This window comes from Diadema antillarum, unplaced genomic scaffold, assembly GCF_040938485.1.
Source record: "Diadema antillarum isolate AM-2024a unplaced genomic scaffold, OU_Dant_1.0 seq00001066_RagTag, whole genome shotgun sequence".
In the NCBI taxonomy this organism is placed as follows: Eukaryota; Metazoa; Echinodermata; class Echinoidea; order Diadematoida; family Diadematidae; genus Diadema; species Diadema antillarum.
Genome location: NW_027271892.1, coordinates 446,153 through 472,575, shown reverse-complemented (window position 1 = coordinate 472,575; position 26,423 = coordinate 446,153). Strand labels below are relative to the sequence as shown.

Genomic DNA, 26,423 nt, shown 5'->3' with positions numbered 1-26,423 from the left:
TTTTTTTTTTTTGGGGGGGGGGGGGCTTGTTAGCTGATGAAACCCAGAAGTGGCACCAGAAATACAAACTGGGGCCCCCTACTTTTAAAAACGTGGCACTGGTCATGTGTGTTACCTAGCACCATTCAAGAGATTGACGATGAACTATTACCGAGGGTGAAATCCACAAACTTCCTGGCAATCACTACTTGCTATCAACTATGTAAGATAGATGTATGATTACTAACTCAGTATGAGTATTGGCATCTTACGCAAAGTTTAAACAAATTTACCACACCAGCGCTACATATGATGTAGCTTGCACGTTCTATATATGCTAACAAAAAAGGGGGAAAAAATCCTGCAGTGGTCTGATGCACACTACACAGCTCACACTGACCCCCTGTAGCTTTAAATTTATCATCACCAGATAAATTGATTCTACTCAAAGCTATTATCATTTACCTAATTTTCCCCCTTGTTTCTGTCCAAATCAAACTACCACTCTTACACAAAATTTTGCCCAAAACCAATCAAGTAGATTTTGTAGCTCAAATGCTTCAAACAATTCACCTAGCACTTTCAAATGTTGTAATGTTCACAGAAGCAAGAAGACTTAAAGAGGAATATTCTTTTAGACAAATTTTACATTTATAAGATGAAATAATAATTACCTGTTATGAGATTTCTTTATTTTTTTTCTGATTGCAGTCACCAAAGGGAATGTTAAACTAATGAATAATCTATCCTAATGTTTGTTTGTCTCAGTATATGTCATCAACATAGCATTAAACATGATAATTGTCTACATCCTATATAATCTATCTTTTTGTGTACAACTACCAAACATTAACCTTCATTTTAATGTGTTGCAGAAAGGAGGCATCTTGCTTTACACAAACAATCAGATCCCTCCAGACATAGCCTAACTAGTCTCATGGTATTGTTCAACTACTTAAATAAGCATGGTTAAATTGGTTAGGGCAAAAAACAAAAACAAACTAGAAATGTCGCTAAGGCGACTGGTATGCCTCCGCTATAATGCATGATTCTCCTAATAGGTCTATAGTACATGTGGACAATGTGTGATTACATTTTCACAAAATTGGCAAAATATTAAAATGACAAGTTTGTCACAAATGTGTTGAATGTTCACCTTAGTTGACCTAGGTTTAATTGGATGAATAGGAGAGCATGTATTTGGGGATTTAAGGACTTTAACTTGACTTTGCCCATTCATAAGTTTATGCATTGAGTAATTTTCAAGGTATGGAGAAAAAGTGCAATTTCTGTATTGAAAAGTACATTGTTACCATTTTCATCAGGCCATATGACCCTAAAATTTATAGGATGATCACTGTCAGGCAGAACATGCATAAATATGTAGAAAGTTTCAAGATAACTTGAGCCACTTCTGAGATATGGAGGAAAAAGTTAGTTCAGCACTTTCCCTTGATCTTTGACCTTTTGACCTTTGAGGCAAAAAAAAAAAAAAAATGGAAAAAAAGTTTCCACATAATCTCTATTAGGTTATACATGCATACACCAAGTGTAAAAAAAAAAATAATCCTGCTGGCATTGCATAAATATGAGGTCAATAGTAAAATGTTGAAGTGTTGCCCTTGACCTTTGACCCCTGACCTTTGACCCCCATGAACCCTAAATTCTCTCGATAATCACTGCCAGTCAGTACATGTATATATACTATGTTCCATGAAGAAACCTTGAACAATTTCCAAGTTACAGAGAAAAAAGTGACGTTTTAATATTGTTACTTGACCTTTTGACCTTTGACCTCATGACCTCAAACTTTCACCAGAGAATCTTAATTGTGTAATACATGTATACACTAAGTTTTAAGAAAATATCTTCAGGCATTGCATAGATATGGTGGAAATAGTGAAATTTTAAGTATTTGACCTTGACCTTTGACCTTGAGCATGTGCACCCAAAAGTTGATAGGCACAACTTCACCCCCTAATACACATACATGCCAAGTTTTATTAGGATACCTCAAAAGGTTTTTTAGTTACGCTGTCCACAAAATTCATTACGGATGGAAGGACGGACGGACGGACGGAAGGACGGACGGACGGACAGACAACCTGAAAACAGAATGCCTCCGGCACCACTTCGTGGCGGAGGCATAAAGAGAGTGTGTGTGGGTGTGGTGAAACACTGGCCACATACAAAATGTAGACTTACAATCTGGACTGCACTGACAGAATTTCTCGCAAAAGGTCTGTAGCATGGCGCATGTGCATTCGGAGTCGCACGGCTTGCCCGGGTGGTCGCAGGGCTGGTAGTTGTAGACGTGAGTTGAAGAATTTTCTGTTCACAGACACAAGAGGGGAAAAGGGGCATCAGTTATCATTATTCCTACTCACTGGGCTATTGTGAATGCCCAGTTGACCGGAGGATTACTCTATACAAGATCTCGGAGACAAGACAGCCAGACTGACATAAGATAATTTGTGCGGTGATGCAAGAATAATGTATCCTCTCCCTTTTTTTTTTTTTTTGGTCATAAAATTATTTTAATGTATACCATATATATACATATAAGACTCTACACTAACAGTGTAAAAGACCATAATGTAAAATCTGAACACATGTTTGGTATGCTGTTATGGTGGTGGGATAACAAAATGTAGTTTGAAGTTCTATAACATCTCCATTTAATTACAAATTAAAAAATGACTAATTCACCAATGTGGAGCAACCTCTTACTCACTGCAAATTGACCTTCAAATGCCACATCCAATCATCGAAATTTCAGACGATTAAAGTCATGAGAGGGGCACGACAGAGTGGAGTTGGTCACTTTTGTCCGAAACCAGTCAAATAAAGTACTGAGAACATTTATGAACTTTATCATCCCTGGCTCATGAATCAAGGATTGTATGCAGACTGTGCAGAAATAAAGTCTTTCCTGGAATAAGAAAGCACACAAACAAACAAACAAAAAATATGTCAAAGAACCTGATGATAGGCCAAGTTTTTAGCCAAGCAGCTGCATACCAACACTCACCTTTCTTGAGCTGTATTTTCCTGCTGTGCATAGACCACAACCTGCATTAAAGACATATAGAAATATCTATTTATTAATACAGTTAAACTCGCAGAAGTCGATCTTCTCGGGACTGAGTAAAACACATCGACTTAGGCGAGTTTCGACTTGTGCGTAAGTCGAAAAAAAAAATTGACTTAACAACAGTCACACCACACGTACATTATGTATAATGTACATGTATGTTGTCTACTCTGAAGCCGAGAGCTGGAGAGGTGTGCCGCAGCACGTGTCGCCCGGCAGGGCCGCGGCGAACTTTGCATGGACAGTGCATTAGCATTGGCACAGGTCCGATTACTTTACACCCTTGTTAAACCTTGGGGAAGTGAATATGAACGATATTTGAGCAGTGATTGATTCCAGTTTACCATATCGTGGCTTGAAATGTGTGTAGAGGTGTACTTCTGATTTACCCGTGCCCGTAACTTTCCCCCTACTTTCCGCTTTGAAAACTCAGCAGCTTCATCCATCCACTGCACAGCGCAGAGTGCAAACATACACAGACTATACACAGCCCAGTCGCTGTACGCACAATTATACGCAGCCCAGTCGCTGTACGTACGTAGCGCTAGCGCGACAAGGCTGTACCAGCGGACCTCCAAACACGAAGAGAGTTCAACAATCGCATGCGATCGCTTTGAATTTTGATACTTTAGATCATTTTTTTGTCACCTGTCTGGTCGGGCTAGTTCTTACGTAAACAAAAATTGGCGTCTCGTGATTTTGACAGTGATTTATTGCACAACAAATCTTATTCGACTTAGGCACAGTGAATTTAATGGTTTTTCCGTGAAAGTGTTCTTGGAATTTCATCGACTTAGGCGAGTATTCGACTTACAAAATTCGACTTGTGAGTGAATTATTACACGTAAGTCAATGGGGAAAAGTCAGGACTTTTTAAAATCATCGACTTGCGCGATTATTCGGCATATGTGATGTTGACTTAGGCGAGTTTAACTGTATATGCATTTTTTTTTCCTTCACATAGTCGGTGGCGGTAGTGGGGGAGACTTGAGGCTGCCAGATAAGATTCAACGTAAGTTGTGGCATCGTCCAAAAGTCCTCCCCATTGTCAGCACCTACAATTGTGCATTGAGTGGGCCACTTTGCCGAGGCTGAGCACATCTTGAAATGTGGGGACGTGATTTTCTTTCAAGAGCCAGGAAAAAGCCTAACCAGCAAGAGTTATGGCACAGTTATACTCTGAATGAACTGAGTTACTTCAGTTATGCAGAGGTGATGAAACATTTCACATGAAAGCATTATACAATCACACAAAATTTCATCACAACTGCACTGTGTCGTGGAGAGGTGCCTTTAAGGACAGAACTTCACAAGAATTAGGACACATCTGTGGACAAGGCTAATCACTTTCCACAAAAGTTACACAGATACAGACATAGACATACACACTGACACAAACAGACATGCATCCGGATATGGACACACACACACATTAAGACAAACAGACACACACGCAGATGTACACACACAAATAAACACAGACAAAAACAGACACACATCCAGATATAGACACACTCACAAGATAAACACAGACACAGACATAGACACAGACAGAAAAACAGATACAAACACACACAGACAAAAACGCTGACACAAAGAGACATACAAACAGACACACAAACACAGACACAGATACAGAGGAGACACACGACATAGACACTGCAAAACATGTATAGACACAGACATAAATATAACAAACAAACAAAACCAGACACAGACATGAATATACAGAGAAAAACAGACAACGGCACAGACAAACACAAACACAGACACACAGACACACACACATACGAAAAGGAGAGACAGAATGCTTACTTCTGCTTTCTCTTCTTCTTCCGTGGCGGAGTGGTATGTTCCGGGGACAGTTCCACCACCTCTCCTTCCTTCGTGGCAAACTCGGCCACCTGGGATGGAACGAAAACCGGTAGACACACAAACAGGTGAGACATAGTAACGAGCTATAGTTTGAGAAACTGAATTTGATAAGGATGGCTGATCATATCGTTCTCTGAGTAAGAACTTAACTTCACTTCCCAACAGAAAATCCATAAGTCACTTTGTTACAAAAAAAAAAAAAAAAACGCCCATAAGCATATAGATTTATGAATGGTGAACATGGAGCTGACCACAGAACATTAACAACAATCACTTCATTAAAATGATATGATCAAAATCAGGTACAAAATCCTCTCAAAAGATGGCGAGATAAAAAGTTCTTGAACAGATTACGGAGACAACGTCTCCCGTCTCACCTGGGCACAAGTTTTGGTCTTTATCAACTTGGCCATGGTGCAGTAGTTGTTGTAGTACACTGTCCTCAGTACACGGAACAGCGACATCTCTCGCCCCACCCACTCCTCTGTTGTCATGACTACCGTATCCGCTGGGAGGCTGTCATTGCTGCTACTCTCTGGCTCTGCAAGAGAGAGGAAAAGAATATTGTATGTGACTGCTAAAAAGTAAATTTTTACTTCTTACATGTATGCAAATACAGAATACCAACGCAAAGAAAAACTAAATTTGGACGCCACCACAAAGAGTGTCTGGACTTTAATATCGTAATAATGATGGTAAGGATGAAAGATGATGATGGTGATGATGATGGTGATGATGATGATGATGATGATGATGATGATGATGATGATGATAGTAGTAGTAGTAGTAGTAGTAGTAGTAGTAGTAGTAGTAATAATAATAATAACAAAAATCACCACCATCATCATCACCATTATAATAATAATCATAATCATAATCATAATCATGGTGGGCACACCTGAGCTTCAAGACAAATACAGCCCTGATTAAGCTTCCCTGTACTTCCCCTTGACATGCTTTAAATGAATTGTAAAAACCTCTTTTTAATACAGAGGCCTTACAAACAATAAAACTCCAAGGGCACAATTGACAGTTACTGTACTTCTTTTTGTTTCCCAGAATTCTTCTGATGTCTACAGCATTTTCACCAAAGCTTTAATTCCACATCACAACAAAAGGCATCAACATTTAAGCTCGATTGACGTTCATAATTATCATAATCAATAATTTCACTATAACCGCCGTCTACTCAGCAACGATGACAACCGCCATCATCATCATCATCACCGCCATTGTCCCCAGCATCACGGACATAAACTCCATGGTACCCACCTATAAACGGTTTGTCAAAAGCCGGGAACTCTGGGTCCACTTCGCCGAGGAACTTGGTCGGGGTGCTGGTGTTGGACCGAGCTCCAGCCAGCTTCTTGTGGCTCGGGCGGAAGGGGGAGCCCTTGCTCTTGTCCGCAACGGGTCCCGGAAGTTCTGGAATGATGTACTCTTGCTGCAGTGCAGGGAAAACAAACGTTACTGTAAAACAAGATATTTTCGCGGCATGAAAATTTTTTGCGAATTGGAGCCGACGGCCTTTTTCACGGCATGAAATTTTTCGCAAGATGTCTCTAACATTCAATCCATAATAGTGTAGACAAGAACTCTCGCGTGCACTTTAATTTCGCGAATCCTGGCGTGAAATTCGTGAAATTAAAATGCACTCAAACATCCCTCGTTTTACAATATATGTGACCACTCACGATGCCACTCTTATAAGGTTGCAGGCAGTGTAGCTGGGAACACTGCAAAATTGAGATGAATTGGCTGACCATATAGGAATGTGATACTGGTTCAAAAATTGAAAGTCCTATACCTCTTGTGTGAATATTGCTGGTAAGCATGTCCCCCTGGAACGCTCTCTCTTCCAATAGGGACAGATGTCTGGAAAGTAATTGCCAATGAAAAGGGATTACCTAATCCCCATATATCCCAATCATGTTACCATGGCCTTCCTGGTTAGACTGAAGCACCTCTTATGCCTGGGTATGTTGGCCAGCAACTCTCAACTGAAATCAAATTGCAGTTTCTGACACTGCATAAAATTCTGATCACACTCGGACATGGCTTTTCTCATAACACACTCCTGCGGTGTCTCAGAACTTATTCCAAAAGTTTCCACAAAATGTGTCATCTTAGAAATGATGGAAAATATGTGCCCGTTGATAATGAGAAACCAGATGTATGCGAAACAAGATTTTATTATTTTTTTTACCCTATCCCCATAGAATATATGTGACCCGCTACAACATAAGGATCTGAAAGTTTGGGGAGAACAATTTTCAGAAAATGACATGACATTATTCTGTTACTCTTCCACTTTAATTTCATATACAACACGACTCATAAAACTACTCAGTTGTGGAGATATCGATGATTTTACAAGCACCTGTCGAGTGGTTTAGGAAATCAGCATTTCGAGAAAACCGCCTTCAAAGTTTTCCTTATCCCGATAGAAAATATGTAACCTGCTACAACTAAAGGATTCGAAAGTCAGGGAAGAACCATTTGCTGAAAATGACATGAAATTATTCAGATACTCTTACTCTATAATTTCATATATAACTCGACTCATACAAGCACTCGGTTGCGGAGATATCGATGATTTTACAAGCACATGTCGAGAGGTTTAGGAAATCAGCGTTTCGAGAAAACCGCCTTCAAAGTTTTCCTTCCGACACTATCATGATCAACGGGAGGCAAGACAGTTTCCACCTCTTGACAATAGAAGGCATGCTCCTAGCAACCTCCGTGATGTTCATTCAAGCTTAATGCCAGCAGTCTACGCATGACCAATCAGTAACCGGGATGCCACACACTGACTAACAAGATCACCCCCTCGTTGCTAGGGGCGGAGTCTAGCTGCGGCACTAAAGCCAAGTCTCTGGACACGTTTCTGTTCCATTGAAAGTCGGAAAATCATGGCCCAGAAAATCGCTAATTTCTTGCCTTTCAAGAATTTCGGCAGATGATAGACGATACATTCAACTACAAAATAACTAAGGTAAAAACAGAAATTTGATCGTTTTGACCAATTTTGATGATCTGACTTCATACTCGATTTTCTCGGCTCAGCCGTCAGCAACTTTAGGATCCCTTTGTCGTGGCGGGTCACATATAGGCTTACTTTGTGCATGAAGCAGTTAGGTCCACACGGCTCCGTCCCCTGGCGAAACTCCTTGTTCTTGGGCTTGGTTTGACTCGGCGTCGGGTGGTACGCTGTTTGAGAAAGACAATCACACAGAAAGACAATCATACACAAACACACAAACTGGGTGTGAGAGCTTTTTAACCTATTGAGGACGACCTGCTTTAGCTATAACACACATTTCACATAGACATCTGCCCGAGTATACTCGGGACTAGTCTTCAACAGGTTATGATACAGCAAATCGGAAGCTTAAAGTCATCCAACAATACCTGCCAAATTCTGAGTACCCACGAATGCTGCAGGACTCACTGTGAGCTCCAAAATTCAACACAATCCTTGTCAAGTACTCAAAGCTCTTTTCCTTTCGAACGGGAATAGTAAGGAAAAAAAATCACTCAGTCACTGCAACAAGAACAAACCTGTAATCTTTCCCCAAAAATATCAAGATAGAAAAAGAGCACAAAATTTTGATACTGAACATAATGGGTATTATATCATGTATGTCATACCACATCAGTGATTTTTATGTTTGTTCCAATAAAATTTTGCCACACATCATTCCTGTTAAAAAAAAAAAACCTAATTTTTTAACGCATATCATGAAAACAATAGGAGTCATTGAGATCCACTTTGGTGTTTTCTGTTTTGTTTCCTCTCCCTGGATACTACTTTAGTCTTAACACAAGAGGGCGACATCACTTACGGTGCAGGAAGCAGTCGTACTTGTAGCAGCGACGACAGAAGAGAGTGTGGAAGGAGTGCATGGTCTCATCCCGTGGCACCGACTTGGCGTTGGGTCCGTCAATATTGGGCGTGCACTCTGGAGGCAAGATGTTTGGATCCTGCCGTTCTGTCAACTCACGATATCTGTGTTGTGCAGTATTTTTGGATACAATATACTGTTTACGCCGATTACTTCATGAGGTTTTTATTTTTGTGAGATTTGCGAGTCGGCTGTAATTCATGGAATTAAAAACAGGCGAAAATATTGACTCTAATGCCGATATGAATGTGACGTACGCGTATACATTTCTCTGTTCAGTACAGGACTCCACAATTGCGAATTTAACCACTTGCGAAATTGTCGAGAAGTCTCGATTCGTGAAAATTTAGACTCGCGAAATATATGGCGTATACATTAATCACATTCCGGGTATTTTGAATCTTAACTGCAATGCATCTTGAATGCATCTGAGTGGGTGCCAATATGAGGATATATTATGGACAGGAGTAAGAGAATGGACTCATAGTTTTACGGTTTTAGAAATTACATATACGCCGGATAACAAATTAGTTGGTTTTATTGGTGCCCATTAAACTCGGCATCAAAATGCACAAGAATGTTTTTAAGAAAGGAAATTTTTGAATGTTAATTTAGAAGAATAGTACCCCAGTTTCATACATAAGGCAACGATAGCATTTGAGAATATCATAACAATGACAAATTTACTGTAAGAAATTATTGTATGCTGTATGTGTTTCAGAAAAATTGGTATTTGCCTAGTCACTTGTTTTCTTGCTATGTAATGTCATGATGTACTGAGGAATGACGATTCATTCCTCGTTTCAAAAGCACCTTGATGAACAGAAATATTAACATGTCCACTTGTTTGGACGAATATTCTACTTATGATAGAGGATAATAAACATTTCTGAGGGAAAAGGGAAAAAGAAATTATTTCAAATCCTCTGCATTATTTGAATGACATGAATCTTACCTTCAATACCATTCTAAATCATGTTACATCTAGAAAAGGCACAGAGCAAGGTTAACCCGGTGTCAACTGGATCCCATGGAATACCAGCTTAGCTTAGCTGACTATGGGCTATCCAGCCATCTTCTCAGAAGGAAACAAACAAATTAAACTGATCTGTCTTGCATGTGGACTTCCCCTCTCCTCAAAACACAGGTGACTGGCAGCCTTGTAAGTTAGCTACATTACCACCTCCACCAGTTTGGTTGCTCCTACTATCACCATTTTGCAAAATCATGTGAAACTCTAAAAGTTCATGAACTTTCTCACTTTACATCAGAATTTGATGAACCTTCTACCGCTGAGTTCATCTCAGCAACTTTCATTTATTGAAGCTGATTCAAACATGGTGATGGAAAAAACAATCAACACAGTGGTGTGGAATTTCATTTGCAGAAAAAGATGACAAAAAAATTCTAAATGGCTTCCTCCGTCTCACCTCTCCTTCAGTTCTTCTGTCGATCCTCTGTCAGGGAACATGCTGGCGATGGCCTGGAAGACGATATCCTGGGGAAACTCAGTCGCCATCTTGTCGCCCGCCTCCTCCTGAGTATCGGCACAAACACCACCAGCCACGTCGCAAGGTGAAGCTGTCGAGATTTGACATGTTACGCTGGTCATAGGATTCACAAATTCATGATACGAAATACTGGACACATCGAATATTTCGCGAGGTTTTTATTTTCGCGAATTTTACAAAATTAAAGGCACACAAAAATATTGACTCTGATCCCGAATGTGAATGTGACGTACGTGTGTACATCTCTCTGTTCAGTACAGGACTCCACGATCGCGAATTTAACCACTCACGAAATCGTCAGGAATTCCCTATTCGCGAAAATTCAGACTAATGAAATATATGGCATATGCAGTAAGTCATGGCATGGGATCTATTTTCACATTCATACAAGTTATTCTGTCTATTAGGAAATACTTAGTATACACTGCACTCCCATTATAACAAACATAGTTATAACGAAATTCTCGTTACAACAAAATAAAAAATTCAGACCATAGAATTATTGTCTATATATGTTTGCATACTTTATTGTTCAGCGTTAATGACATTTTGACATAACGAATGAAAACTGTCGGTCCCTAGGACTTTGTTATAGCGGGAGTCGCTTGTACAAACATCGATATAATAATGCAAGGCACTTCCAAAACGTACCCCATCTTGATACACAATTCATCAAGAGCAGGGCTGCAAACATTTTATGAATCAAAATTCAGAGAGATTTCATAGAGCGATTCGGGAAATACTTGTGCAAAACATGCATTTTAGGGGGGGGGGATCTATGAATCAAGAAGATTTTTATATTCTCTTTTCTAGATATGAGAGGATGTTGGAAGTTTTTAGGAAGACTCCTACACAAGCAGGGATTCTCCAAAGCTCTGCAGAAGAATATAAACAACCGCTGGTATATCAAAATAATGACTTCACATCGTATATTTGTGGCAATCACTTAGCCCATGGGAGACCAGTCCAGAGTACTATAAATCAAGAAATATTTGCAAATTGGAGCCAATAACCTTTTTCATGGCATGACACTTTTTTCGCGAATTGCCACTGGCATCCACTGCTATATAGTGTATAGTGTATTTTTTATTTTTTTTTAATTTTCTGAATCTTGGCTCTCACAGAATTCGCAAAATTAAAATGCATACAAAAATTTGTAGTTTTACAGTACACTCGGAGCAGGTGCCTTTGGGAAATGTGTGATGTAGCAAAAGCAGCTCATCCTCAAATGGAATAATGTGATCACTCCAGGAAATAATGCTTTGTGTATCTTTGCTTTCTTCAAATCTTCTTGGATTCTACATACCGCTCTCGACTTCTTGCTGCATCGTCGACATGAGCTCCGTGGTAGCAACGCTCTTCACCAATTCAACGAAGACCTCGTCATCAATGAAGCCGCCCTCTGGAGTTGACAGGGAGGGCAAAATACAAATGAAAATTAGGACTGTTCGACTGCAGAGCTGTTTTGGTCTGTATTTGTTTTTGTTTAATGTGCAAAGTGTAACTTAAGTGAAAAAGCATATTTTCATATCTGGGCAATTAAATACACCACTGTATTTCATTGCCTGCATTACAACTGTCATGCACGCAGCCTTCATGTGTGACTGAAGTTTGGGTAAAGAAGATATTTACTTGGCAGTACGTTTGTTATGAAACAAAAATGCATAGATGAGATGAAAATAAATCAAACCTGTGACCTTCAACTCCTGGAAGTCCACATGACCATTGTCACAGTAGGTCTTGCCGCAAAACTCTGGCATCTATCTAAATAAAGTGCACTACCATTGATGGGACTCATTTCTTTCACTGTTGCTTGAGCCAAACTGCACCTTGGAGTAACTTACATCAGGATTGCCATCACAACAACAATGAAAACCCTAATAACTTGCAACCCTCTTACTAAAACCAAATTGCATATCTGATGCCGGAATGTAAGTATACCACCGCTGCTAGAACCAGCGTTAACACCAATGTTGTAGGAACAAAATTGCATTGCTGTTGCTTGAACTGAAGTACCAGGGGTCGCACTTAACTTTTTTTTTTAACTAGCCAGACGGACTACTTAGAATCAATTCTGACACTGAAGCAATATTTTGGCTAGCCAGACGGACTAGTTACTTCAGAATTTAATGATTTTTAGCTAGTCCGACATGATTTTGGGTGGCCAATGGCCAGCGGACCATCGCCAATTTTGAACCCTGAGTATATGTACATTCTCGTCGCTACTGCACTAAATGATTCCACTCCTATCCTCGTAAACAACTAGTAATTGGGCAAAACAAACAAAACACTCAAACAAACCAGAAAAGAGATCCACCCCTGCCACTGGACCTGAATCCTACCTCTGTCTCCGTGCACCTTTCCGTCATAGTTCTTGATGAGCTCTTCGATGAATGTTTGTTCCTGCTCCAAAACCTCATCACCCATGTATGGGATGTTGTGGAGAACAGTCTCATCCTCAACCTGCAAGATGAAGTTGTATTTTTCGCAAAACTTTTTAGCAGATGCATTCATGTGGAGAAATTGGGTCTCTGCAATCTTGAGATCATCGCATCCTGAATATCTATTCACAGCCATCATTGATCTACCCAGGTACACACAAACTTAACTGGGCATTGAACTGTGGCAGTGCAGTGGTCTATTGGACTGAATACTCTGGCTTTCAATGAGAGGGTTCAGTGTTCCATTTTTGTCTAAGTACACCTGTCTTTGAGAGTAAGTGACGACAAGTTTGGGGGCAGTGCAGACACGAAGTGGATACTTCTTTGCACTTACCATGAAGTTCTGCTGAAGCGGGGCCCAGGTGTAGACACAAGGCACGGAACTGACCCCATTGAGAGTGTAGAGAGGTGCTGTCTGCGTCTGCTTATTGTTGCCAATTTCGATGGTGCACTGTGATCAAGAGAAAATTAAACATTGCCCCCTTGGCGCCTTCAGGTTTCTTTACCCATTACATGCCCTGGCATTTACAAGCATAACTCAATAAGCTTTTTTTCATCGACGTTCAGTTAATCCATCCAAACCTGACCTACATATAAAGTTCGCAAGTCCACTGAGGTGCAGCGATGTGCCTCAGTGAAGGACTGACCTAGTGACACAAAAGGGGTTGCGGGAATTGGGTAATCTTTATTAACTGAAAATTAGTGTCAAGATATCTGTGCCATTTGATGAACAAAGCACAGGAAGATTCACAAACTGTCAACCTTTAGAAGCTAAGATCTTCACACTATGCTTGCTGGGGTGTAGAGAAATATATTGATTGTGAGTGTTCATTATTCATGGGGATGAAAGGTAGAGTGTAGGGCTAAACAGGAATGACATTAATTAATGGGGGGGGGGGGTGTTACAATTCACCACAAGTTGTCTGATAATAGTTTCACTTCCTGAGACAGTACCAGGTGATTCAACAACTGCAAAACATTCAGTAGAACACATCAGTGATAGTTTGCGTAAAAGTGGTTCATCAAATCATAAGTGATGAACTTACAAGTGCAATGAAATCCGACATACCCTAATCAAGTTTTTAAGCATTTTTCAGAGCTTGATCAGGACCGCAATCTGCGTAACGAGAACATTTTTTCTTTTCTTTTTGAAAAGCGTGGAAGACAAGAAAGGTTGGAGGATGGGAAAAGGTAAAGGTAAGGGAAGTGTTGAGGATGAGAAAGGGGAATGATAAGGTGGTTGTATTATACGTGTACACTGTACACTTTTAATTCATGAGTATTCATACCCTTCTTGTGATGGGAAGCTGGTCAAAAGAAGCTGCTGTGTGGATGGACTGGTACGGCCTCTCCTGGTGTTTCTTCTCCTCCACTTCTGTCTTCTCTTCAATGTTTTTTCTGTTGCTGGCCCAGATTGTCTGAAATAGTTATTGTCAAAATGCCCTTCAGCTGCTATAATGCTCACATACAACTTAACACTTGCCATGGTGTCGGATTCTCGTGTCAAAGTGTGACTCAGCACAGTGTTCAAGATGGCATAACCTTCTGTGTTCTCTGGGAGTCGTTTGGCGCAGGTAGAAAGCCTTCTAGCATTTCACACCCTGTCAAAAGTCCCTGCCAGAGAAAGGCTTAAAGATTCTTCTGGAGCATCATCACACTGACAGATTGAAATAGGTTTCACTAGATAAAATGCTTTCATGAAATAATGTTGCAACTACAATATGTGAAATACGGTAAATAAGGTGATACTCCTACATCAACATTTGGTGAAATAATATGAATCATTAAGATTCCAAAAGTTTTTTTTTGTTTTTGCTTTTGTTTTTGTTTTTTTGAAATCTCAAGTCTGAATTTGATGCTCTTCTGTTTCATACAATAACAGAAATTAACTAGGATATTGTACGGGATGCATTCATCATGAATATCCCAATAAAAAAACCCAAACAAATAAACAAACAAACAAAAATCATAGTCTGCTTTGACAGAAATAGTCATGATAAGTGCCCGCTCAGTTACAAAAATATGGGAAAAAAGTATGCATTTGATAATTATTGCATCACTTGTTACCATACAAAAGCACTGCAAAACTAAGTGAGGAAATCTGTGTGCTCACCGCCAGTGATTTCAACTATCATATCAAAAGGAAAGGGAAAAGCTGTACAAGCAACCTCATGACAGCTAATTTTAAATCTCACAGGCCTCATGAACATATCAGTGACTCCGCTTGAAGTACAGTAATGTTTTGAAGGCACGGAGACATGGACATTATTTACAGCACAGGAAGCTGGGTCCCAACAGTCTATAATGCAATGTTTGGAGCACAATCATACTGCACCATTATCCCATGATGGCTTCCAATCACTCAAATGTCAGTCGTAGAAATAGCACACAAACCACAAATCTCCACCTGTGGACAAATCTCCATCTGTCCACTGAAGCTCAGTTTGCGGTGGCTACGACTTACAGTACAAGCTATGGGGTGCGTTCGAGCGCTCTCCTAAAGCGAACTGTATCGTACCGTACCCGCGCCAGATGAGCATTCGAACGCTCCTAAGGTGTACCGTACTGTACTGTACCGAGCCAAAAGTGGACCATTTCCCGATGTGCTCCAAAAGCGTACCAAAGCATACCAAAAGTGCGTTGTAAAGCATGCGTGTATCATGCGCATACGTCACAATGCAAAGACATCATTCTCTTTGTTCGGGGCATGTTCGGGACCGCTGTAAGCAGTTCAAGCACCAGGTGAATGACACTCTTGCTGTAAACAAGCGTGACCTTTTCTAAAACTAACTCGTGAGGTACGCCTTCTCCACAGAGCGCTCGAACGCTACAAAATTGGCATGGGACGGTACGGTACGCTTTAGTTCAGTTCGCTTTGGTTCGCTTTAGAGCGCTCGAACGCACCCATGGTTCCAAATGAAAATGGAGCTGAATCTTGACACCCCTTTTATCTCTGTGTCTCTTCTTGAAAAGCAATTTTCAAGTTCCCCTGTATTTTTGCTGCATAAGAGTGCTGGGTCGAACACTGTGATCAGCAACACTCACCCGGACTTCTTCGGCCCTCTTGAATCGTTTCAGCTGGCGCAGTCTCATGTACTCGGACTTTACTTTGCGCTTCAGCTCGGTTATGGTGTTCCTTGAGGCAGCGCTCTTCTCAGCCGTCTTCTCTACCTTCTCTGGTGTTGCCGTGGCCGATCTGGCCCCACTGGAGGAGGCCATAGTGTTGCTTGAATCTTTTGTTGGTGTGTGTGTGTGTTTTAAATCGAAAAAAAGATTTGGATAAAAGCATTCTAAACAAATCTGGTAAGCACTCAAAAAGAATTTTTAACATTGGAATGACCTTGTGGTTGTACAATTAATGACTGATTCCAGTGTCGTGATTGGTTGGATGACATACATGTCTACATAAGAGATATCAATGTATAAATTTATCATTTTTTAGAACTGTATGTGGTGCAATTAAAGTTCTTACAAACATGACGAACAGTACATAAGTGTTAAACTTTTGTCATATAATGATTTTTCGATTTTCAAACCTATGATCTTAACCCCGATGCAGGGCGCTCTTACTAGTAACATATGTTTTGGGGTTGCTGTTGCGGTTACTATGACCTTCGCATTAGACTAGTCTTCCAAAGATGCGCTTGCCACACAAACTACCAAATCACAATAAGCAGTAGAAAGTGTTCTAGTCTGGCTGGATAGCGCATCACTATAGCCTGTGTACGAATCGCGAGTAGATTATAAATGTACCCTACACACGGACATGGTACACCTCACTCAGAGTCCCTTTAGGGAAAGAGTTCCTTATGTCCCATCTCCCCCCCCCCCCCCCCACTAATTTGCACAAAATAAATAAATTACTATTTTTTTTACTAATAATAAACTAACTAAAGGTTATGCCATTTATGGGAAGACTTTCTTTTGAGACAGTCACCCATTAGGGTGCGCGGGACCCCTGTGATTAGGGTTAGTGTTAGGGTCAGTATTAGAGTTTAAAATAATGTGAAGGCTTTGTGGCCGGTGGTTGTCATAAAATTTTAATTTAAACAAATTGTAATAAGATCTTTGATATTTTCCATTAGGCCAAGTAAAAAAAGAAAGTAGTTTCTCGTCCGGGTTTTTTGAGCAAGGCGATGAGGGAGGTCCTTACTATTTGATATTTTACTATTTTTTCGAGGATTGTCAAAATGAAAGTAACATGCGTTTCTCGTCCGGTAATTCTGAGAAAGGTAACGAGAGAGGGCTTTACTATTTTCTATATCCAATTTATGAAATGAAATATCACTCTGGTATGCGGTAGCTGCGTTATGAGAGACCACTGGTCCCAAGTGTATGTCTTGCCAGCACTCTGTGCATTTTCAAACAAATAGATATAAATATTATGTACCATACTTGAAATGAAACTTCATGCATGCAGAAATACATTTGCTTTTCCTTTCCACTACAGATGTCAAGGGAAAATGACCATCTTAATACTGGTATTTAGTGTTGTAATGGCATTTCTGATACCAGTGTACTTGCAATTCTGATGTATTGTGCTATTAATTGAAACAGGTATAAAACACTCTATCAACAAATGTACGACTGAAATAAATTCCATGATATTCAAAACACTGTTTTATTTATCATTGGTGTTTGTGACTTTTTGTGTCCACACAGCTGCGCTGTAGGCCTATCTGCATCTCTTCACAGTACAATGTAGCACATTCAAGTGGAAACTGGCTGGTACATGGATGTCTAAATGATACTGTTATGGCATTATAGCATTAAACATTTAAAGATGTTTCTTCATGTTCTAAAAAGACATTTGATAATCACTCATCATTTGGATGATGAATGATTCAATCACACTACAGGTGATACGACTCACGGCCGTGTCCATGAATTTACATCGTATAAAGAAAAGTATCCCGCAGAAATACGAGACAAACCAGAATCCGTGGAAGAGTTATTCATTTTGTAGATACACCCATTTAATAATTCTACATTTGCTGGAAAAGCGCATTCATATTCTCTTCAAAATAGAATACTAGTATAAATTATATCGCCGTCAGATGCAACGTTACAGAGCAGAGTGTTTGGGCCTCTACACATTCGAATGTGTTCATGCGTGCGTGCAGACAGCTGACAGACCAGGGGGATGGGGACCCTGACAGCTACAGTACAGACACGCATACGCGGCCGGCACGGCCACTAATGCACTGGCACCGTACTTTCCGACACTGCACACACATGCACATAGTCACAATGACATGAAAATGTATACATACAAACTCGATACAATCCTCACAAGCATTTGCACAGTACAATTCATCCGCTTAAAATATGAGAAACGGGGAAAAATACGAACAATGCGCGAAATATGCGTGGAATATCAGCGATTGTTCGAAAAAAAATGTTGCCGCTATTGCGTTCACAATGTACCGAGTGCGCTGTACATTGCACAGCCCAGGCCCGCCGCGCGCCCATCCAACTACAGTTCGACTGCTTTGTGGGTCATTCCTTCTTGCCGAGCTCGCGCAGTGTGAAATGCATGCGTTACGCACTACAGAAGCTACAGCTGTACTAAGTAGAGGACGCAAGGCGTATTTAGCAATGAGAAATCCCGATTGGTAGGTGAATTGTCGATATTTTTTTTTTCGGCGGCCGAAAAAATAGTAAATATCAAAAAAGTCGATGCGGCAACTGAAATTCGATGCGGGCGGGGAGCGGGATGGGACGAGAATTATGAATTTCTTGGTATTTTCAGCGCCATTTTGAAAATAGTAAATAGTAAAAAAATCGATGCGGCGGCCAAAATCGATGCGCGCGAGGACGAGAAACTGGTTTCTTTTTTTACTTGGCCTTAGTTTGTGACAGGGCTGTAAAGTTCAGAAATATCCTCCAGCAATGCTGCAAACAAATTAGTGGGGGGTGGGGGGACATAAGGAACTCTTTCCCACCTGAGGACCTAGGCCTACTTTCCTTTGTGCTTTCCTGCTGCTGCCGTTGCCTGGAAAACTGCCACTACCAACTAACGTGTTAGATCTATCACTCTAGGCCTACAGTTAGAAAACACTCTCTATAAAATAAGGTGGACATGGTGCAATTAATTGTAAATTTAATTTAGGCCTAACAAGGGTCCTAGCGTTACTCCAACAAAGCGTAGGACCTAAATCCCCTTAATTAACCTGTAGGCTACTAGTAATAAGTGTAATAACCAGCCTGTTCCTTCGGCCTTCTCTGTTAATGTTAGTGGATGCATATATTATAATCACTGATAAATTAATTAACGTTAAATACATGATTTAGACAAGTCCAACCAAGTTAGATTAATGTACATTATGTAGTCGTAGAGGACGGCCAGATCCAGGTCCAGAACCAATTCACGTTTAGAATTTAATTTTGAAATTTGGCCAAATGTCAATTGAAGGAGGCAGGAGAAAGAAGAGACTTGCTACTCAGTAATTTACAAAGTGTCAAAGATCATGACATGATCCGCCGGCCGGATTTCCGTGCAATCCAAAACTAGAACTAACTGTGCTGTGGTGTTACTGTTAGTCTTAACGTTTAGAGTACCGCCTACCGGTAGTAAATTTACCCGTAATTTACATCGCGATCATGAAGGCTGCCTATAGGCCCTAATTTAGTTTCGGTCAATGTTGCCTCAGTTTCACAAATAACGTGTTGAAATGCAGCAAAATATCGTTTAAGTCTCAACATGGATGTTTTATGTAGCTCCATGGTCTCAGTCAGTTCAGGATACAGTTTCCTCACGTTGAATAGTTGCGTGGAAAACTGCACGTGGGACTATTCACGTTAGAACTAGTATCTACAAGTAAAGAATTGGATTGTGATTTCGATGGTACCAACCATGGTAGGACTCTCGAGGCCCGACTCCACCGGCAAACTACAGCATAAAAACGATCATTTAAGATTCTCACCTTATCCTAAGCTTATGGAAGTCGCGAAAAGGTTTGATTAGGCCTATAATGAGTAAAATCATTTCTCCTTACCAATCGCTTCAGCCAGACTGAGCTCTCATAAATACGCACATAACATACAACAATGGTATCTTAACGTCTCTGGCCACACGGCATGCGCATTTATGCAAGAGTAAATGTGTACGTAATACGAGTTACAGCTGCACGCAACTGTACACATGTGTGTGTACTTGTACACGCTCTAATTCAATCACAACGCGGGAATCAATCCTCGATTCACTAGAATATAAACGTAGCTGGCGCTTGAACATCAAAAAAATCAAAACAAAAACAAAACAACACAAAAATAAAAACAAAAAACAAAAAACAAAAAAACAAAAAACAAACAAAACAAATCAAACAAAAAAAAAACACACAAAAAAACAGAGCCCTTGAAAAAATACTGAATAAAAATAAGAGAAAGAGAAAAATAGAGCTAATTCTTCTCAAACTTCCAAAATGAAACGGAAGAGGTGTTTCGTTTTTTCATACAAAGTACCGGTACTCTCTAAAAAAATCAAGTGAAAATATTCACTCTTGAAGGGGTAATTACAGTAAAGAGTGAATTTAGAATGAAATTGGACTGAACTTTGAGTGAAAATGTTCATTTTCACTCATTTTGGAGTGACCTCAGGCATCACTCGAAGATTTGGAAGTGATCCCTGAGGTCACTCTAAAACGAGTGAAAATGAACATTTTCACTCAAAATTCACTCCAATATCACTCAAAATTCACTCCAATTTCACTCTAAATTCCCTCTTTTTTTGTATTCACTCCTTCAAGAGTGAATATTTTAACTCGATTTTTTTCAGAGAGTATCAGAGAGTAAAACAAAACGACACAAAAGAAAAAGAAAGCAAAAACAAACAAACAAACAAACAAAAACACACACACGCACAAAAGTGTCAAGGTGAATTCGAGTGTCCACATGCTTTGAAGTAGGGCCCTACAGGCATATACAGTAATTCTGGCAAGGGCCTGAAACTCCGTTTAGCACCATTTCATGTTTGCTTGCAATATATCTAAAGAGTCTACCGAGAAACTTACCTGGCTGACGATTTGCCGGGATGATGAGTTTATTTGCAGTATTCTGAAATCAAAAGCGCTGGATGATGAAAGTCGGTATACCGATATTTTTTTTTCAATATAAAAAATTCCAGAAGGATCCTGGCTAACTCGGTCTTAGGGACAACTCGGCCCTATTTCGGCCCTATATTGAATACAATAGATATAAAAAAAACCTTGAATAATGTTTACTCTTTATTTATCTAGCGATCCACGTTCCACAAGCTTTTCTTTTTAGTAGATCCCTATTTTCCATAATCGAAGTTATTTTCCGAACGCTCACGAAGTATATAATGCATCGTTCCTCGTAATTATTGTGTATCTTATACATATGTTGTTGTATACTATTTATCTCACATACTACATGAATCTTTTGCAAATGTTTGAACAATATCATTTCATGACATGTATACTTTGTATTATGTTTTGATTTTCGTTGATTGGAAATAAACTATGATTTAACTGAATTGAATTGAATTGAATTGAATTGAATTTCAGATACAGTAATTCATACGCAGTTCGCGATCGCCATGTTCAGGCGCACATTCATTTTGTATTCAATTCAATTCAATTCGATTCATTCAATTATGGGTGTAACATGAAGTGCGAACTCCTTCTTTTGAAATAAATTCTGTAAAAACAAAAAGGCAACAAAAGACAGCAAACAAAAAGGGTAATGATTCTCAAATCTATGTATATTCACTCTTCGTACAGTGTGCCAGCAAGCTACTTCTGAAAGTGTATTTCAATTGGAATGGACTTACCATGCAACAAACACAACGATGTAGAGCACTTCCTTAAGCACCCTATTCAAATAAAATGCCATACGGTATCATCATGATTCTAAATTAAAATACACTGCAAAGGCGTGTAAACAAACAGTTCAACCCTTACGCCATTTTTTTTCTTACTGTCTGTCTCTTTGAGAATGTTCATGCTCCATATTATTTGAAAATAATAAATGATGTCTCATATTTTATTTCTCTCTACCTCAAAAACAGTTGTGAACTATCATTTAGATCTATTTGATTCTCATTCAAAATGACCACTACAACAATTCTCCGGGCATTCGCACTTTAACACAGAGTATCATAATTCTTACCAATAGACATTTCCTATTCATGAAGGAAATGAGAAGCGTCGGTGACAACATGGACCAGGGGAAAAACTGCAAACATTTATGTTTGTTTGTTTTATTTTGAAATTTAAAAAGACATTGTAAAGAAATTGATGTTTAAAAAAAAACAGTCAACACACAAACACAAGCTGTATAATAAGGTACTTACATGCAATTATCACAAATATTGGAAAAAATGCTTTAGCATAAACAGGTAACGAAGGAATGATTAGAAATAATCATAATATGTTGCTTTGTAGGGCGGAATGATTACCGACACACGCATTTATCCTTAGAAAACAACAAACGCACACTATATTCAGTAAAGTTCCATGTAATTGTATTATGTATATTATGGGCATGAAAATATCATTTACCGCTATATTATTTATTTTTAATATATTTCTTAGACCTTAAAGTATTGATCCGCGCAACACGGCAATCAAAGCAATTTTTTCGATCCATAATAGTAATTGAACATGCAAATATTCCCCTTTTCTTCGAGAATAAAGTTTAATTCAATGATACCCTCTGAAATGTTCTAATTAATGTTCTAAAATACCTTGGGGAATTATCAAACTTTGCAGGTCGAAGATCAATATTCCCACAAAATATGTCTCCCCTCCTCTTATCCTCCACATGGATTTCATTGACATCTCTTCTGTTGCACAAAGTTAAACCGTATCAACAATTCAATGAAAAAAAAAATCATACCGACAAACATACCATTCATGGAGTAGTTATATCTGAATTTCTATATTTTACTTCATGCCAGCATTAGCTCACTTATTCAGGAATATTGTTCAAGTATTTCTGTTTGTTTTACAAATCCCATAACAGCACACTGTTCTCGGATAAGTCCCTCCCCAATATTTTCCCGCTTTCTTTAAGTTTTAGGAAAGATGCTTTATAGTGAAAACCGGTACTTGGCGCAAACAACGTCTTTGAGAATTATCAAATTCCAAAGGCCGAGGATTACAACTAAGTCGGATCCCCCTCCCCCCCCCCCCCCCCCGTATGCCGACATTTTTTTTTATACGAACATCATTCACACATTGTCAACTGAAACAGTTGACTATCCTGTACACACAATCCCAGAACTTTAGACATGCACATGAAGGATAATAACATAGTGAATTGTATAAGAAATATATAAAAATCGAATCATGCAATCATGTGCATAATTCATATCATAGGTCCACTTAAACATAATTTTCACACTTAACCACCTTAAAGAAAATGATAATTGTCACCTTTACCAGAAATGCATATTAGTATATACGTATCTCATTGCAAATCAATTATCTATTTCTACTGAAATAATAATACAAGATAATCTATTACAGACTATATTCCGTACAGTATTAGAGTATATATGAATATTGAAGAGAATAAAAATTACATTACATTATAGGCCTACTTAAAACATAATTTTCACATTTAACCACCTTATAGAGTATTGTCATTGTCACCTTCACCAGCAATGCATTCGTATTTCACTATATCAATATCTAGATATTTCTAATGAAAAAAAATACAAGGCAATCTATTACAGAGTCTATTCCGTACAGTGTTCATGGTGTTAGAGTAAATATGAATATCGAAGAGCTTGAAAAATTACATAACATCATAGACCTACTTAAAACATAATATTCACACTTCGCTACCAACTTAAAGAATATTGTAATTATCACCTTCAACAGCAAAACATTCTTTTTCATTGAAAATCAATATTTAGACATTTCTACTGAAAAAACAAACAAACATGATAATCTATTATACGGATTATTACGCACAGTTTTAGAGTTAATATTTAAAAAAATTTGAAAAATAACAAATTATTATAGGCTACTTAAAACATAGTTTTCATACATAACCACCTTAAAGAAATTTGTCATTGTCATCTTCACCAGAAATGCATTCGTATCTCATTGAAAATCAATATTTAGATCTACTTTAAAAAAAAAAAAATATCCATTTCAGAGTATATTCCGTATATATACAGTGTTAGAGTAAAATAACATGAATATTGAAGAGAGAGAGAGAAAAAAATATGTCTGACCCGGCGGCGAATCTGGATTACTGATTCAAAAAATGATGTTTATTCAATTCTAATTCTATCGGAGTAATTGTAATATGAGTGAATGATTGTGATACTGGTATTGATAACAGCAAGTAATAAGATAATAATACATGAAAATCAATTTTTACTCCTCCTGCTGCTTACTTTTACACAGATCCCTTCTCCTCCTCCGCATCATGATCATGGCAAGATAGACCTTGCCTGACGTACTGATAGATGTAATGCAATGCTCACTCAAATACCAAACATGACCATACACGAAAAAAAGTAACATATAAATGTACCAAGAGCAAAAACCAAACATACAAATGCTGGACAGTAGATAACAGCAATGATTCCTGTTTGATATGATTTGATTTGAATTTTTTCAACATAATTCCACACATAATTCAAATGTCTTTTCAGCAAAACAGAAAGTGTCAATTTGCGGATTACAAAGTAGATATGATTCGAAGAAAGGATGTGTGTATCAATCAATTATGATAATTATTAACTAATGCATCTAATTCTTTTTGCTAGAATTTTAAACAGGCACAAGCAGACAGTTTTAAATCCTTGTCCATAACTTTCATTCTGTTACGGTTACGCCTATATAGTGTACATGCATTACATGATAGAGGAAATCTTCCGTTACATGCTTCACAACTACATTACTTCCCAAACTTTCTTTTCAATCTACTTCAAAGAATGTATCCATATTATATATATATATATATATATATTATATAAGATTACGTTATTGCTTAAGCTTGCCACCGGTCTTCATTATAGGTTAGATTACTGGCTCCAGAGAGCATAAGTCACTGCCATCATTTCACCGGGAGTAACAGATTCGCCCCCAGTCTGCTGGCTGCCTTGGCAGCATAGGCGCCGGAAGTGGGGGGGGGGGGCAAAACGCATTTTTGCCCCCCAAAAAAGCCCCCCCAAAAAAAAAAAAAAAATAAAAAAAATAAAAAAAATGATAATGATAATAGAAATAAATGAATAAACAAATAAAATAAAATAAATATGTATATATATGAATAAAAGGGAAAAAATATGGCTACAAACGGCAGCTTTTGGACTGTAAAATGTCAAAAATTTCAAGCTCGCTCGCTTCGCTCGCTCGCATCCAGCAGTTGAGCCCGGTGCGCCTCCCCCTTAATTTCTCATAAAGCGAAAAACATAGCTACGACGGCAGTTGTTGGACTCTAGAATGTCAAAATTTTCAAGCTCGCTCGCTTCGCTCGCTCGCATTGAATCGTTATGCCATTCTCCTAATGTTGCTGACAGTAATTGCCAGTAGTTGCGCCCGATGCCCCCACCCCTTAATTTCCAAAGCGAAAGATAAATATAGCTACAAACGGAGTTTTTTTGACTGCAAAATGTCAAAATTCTCAAGCTCGCTCGCTTTGCTCGCTCGCATTGAATCGTTATGCCATTCTCCTAATGTTGCTGCCAGTAATTGCCAGCAGTTGCGCCCGATGCGCCGCCCCATTAATTCCCAAAGTGAAAGATAAAGCTACAAACCCCAGTTTGGGGACTGTAGAATGTCAAAATTTTCAAGCTTGCTCGCTTCGCTCGCTCGCATTGAATCGTTATGCCATTCTCCTAATGTTGCTGCCAATAATTGCCAGCAGTTGCGCCCGATGCGCCCCCATTTATTTCAAAGCGAAATATGTAGCTGCAATTAAAACTCCAGTTTTGGAACTGTAGAATATCAAAATTTTCAAGCTCGCTCGCTTCGCTCGCTCGCATTTTATTGTTATGCCATTCACCTTATGTTGCTGACAGTATATAATTTGTCGATCGTTTCACCCCGTCATTCCATAATCCATGTAAGGAAAACTTACAATGTTCCTCTATGACTGCGTTGTTGAATGTATCACATTCCGTAATGTATTGTAGTCCCATTATTGCTCACGCACACACGCACAAGCATACAGACCGTCAAAATTACTTTATGGTTCCCCCCATGTTTCGACCCACCGTTCGCCACTTTATAATAGATGTGTGTGTGCGCGCGCGCGCGCGCGCGTGTGTGTGTATGTGTATATTGTGTAACATATGCATGGTCTAATCTTGAGCCCCCTCCAATGTTTGCCCCCCCCCCCCCCCCCCCCCCCCCAATCCAAAACTGCTTCCGGCGCGCCTGCTTGGCAGAGATACCACTTCTCATCCATTCTCTCACGATGTAAGCCGACGCTATAATACCAGCAGCGATTCCACGTGAGGGAACTCCTCGGTGAGACCGGTAACCCGGGTTGATTCCAGGGGAAGACGGTCTACCGACATAGACTTCGCAAGCTGAAGACAAAGAACGATGAAATCAGATACACGCTTAATTGATTGATTGCAAAGTACATGCATAAGTATAAGCTGCATTCTTGATCATTTTTTTTTTTAATG

General features: G+C 39.2%; 1 protein-coding gene across 1 annotated transcript in view; it reads right to left on the bottom strand.

Moving 5' to 3' along the window:
• LOC139743305 (histone-lysine N-methyltransferase EZH2-like) overlaps nt 1-19,819 on the bottom strand; it is a 28,933-nt gene extending 9,114 nt beyond the window's left edge. Inside the window, exons 1-14 of the mRNA XM_071653798.1 lie at nt 19,804-19,819; nt 15,851-16,038; nt 14,095-14,223; nt 13,140-13,256; nt 12,707-12,827; nt 11,671-11,766; nt 10,284-10,434; nt 8,794-8,957; nt 8,067-8,158; nt 6,221-6,392; nt 5,326-5,489; nt 4,889-4,977; nt 3,011-3,051; nt 2,185-2,310 (exon numbers count right to left, since the gene is read on the bottom strand). Coding sequence (XP_071509899.1) covers nt 2,185-2,310; nt 3,011-3,051; nt 4,889-4,977; nt 5,326-5,489; nt 6,221-6,392; nt 8,067-8,158; nt 8,794-8,957; nt 10,284-10,434; nt 11,671-11,766; nt 12,707-12,827; nt 13,140-13,256; nt 14,095-14,223; nt 15,851-16,024 — 1,636 coding nt within the window. The 5' untranslated portion in view covers nt 16,025-16,038; nt 19,804-19,819. The remainder of the gene's footprint in view (nt 1-2,184; nt 2,311-3,010; nt 3,052-4,888; nt 4,978-5,325; nt 5,490-6,220; nt 6,393-8,066; nt 8,159-8,793; nt 8,958-10,283; nt 10,435-11,670; nt 11,767-12,706; nt 12,828-13,139; nt 13,257-14,094; nt 14,224-15,850; nt 16,039-19,803) is intronic.
• Between the last annotated feature and the right edge of the window lie 6,604 nt (nt 19,820-26,423).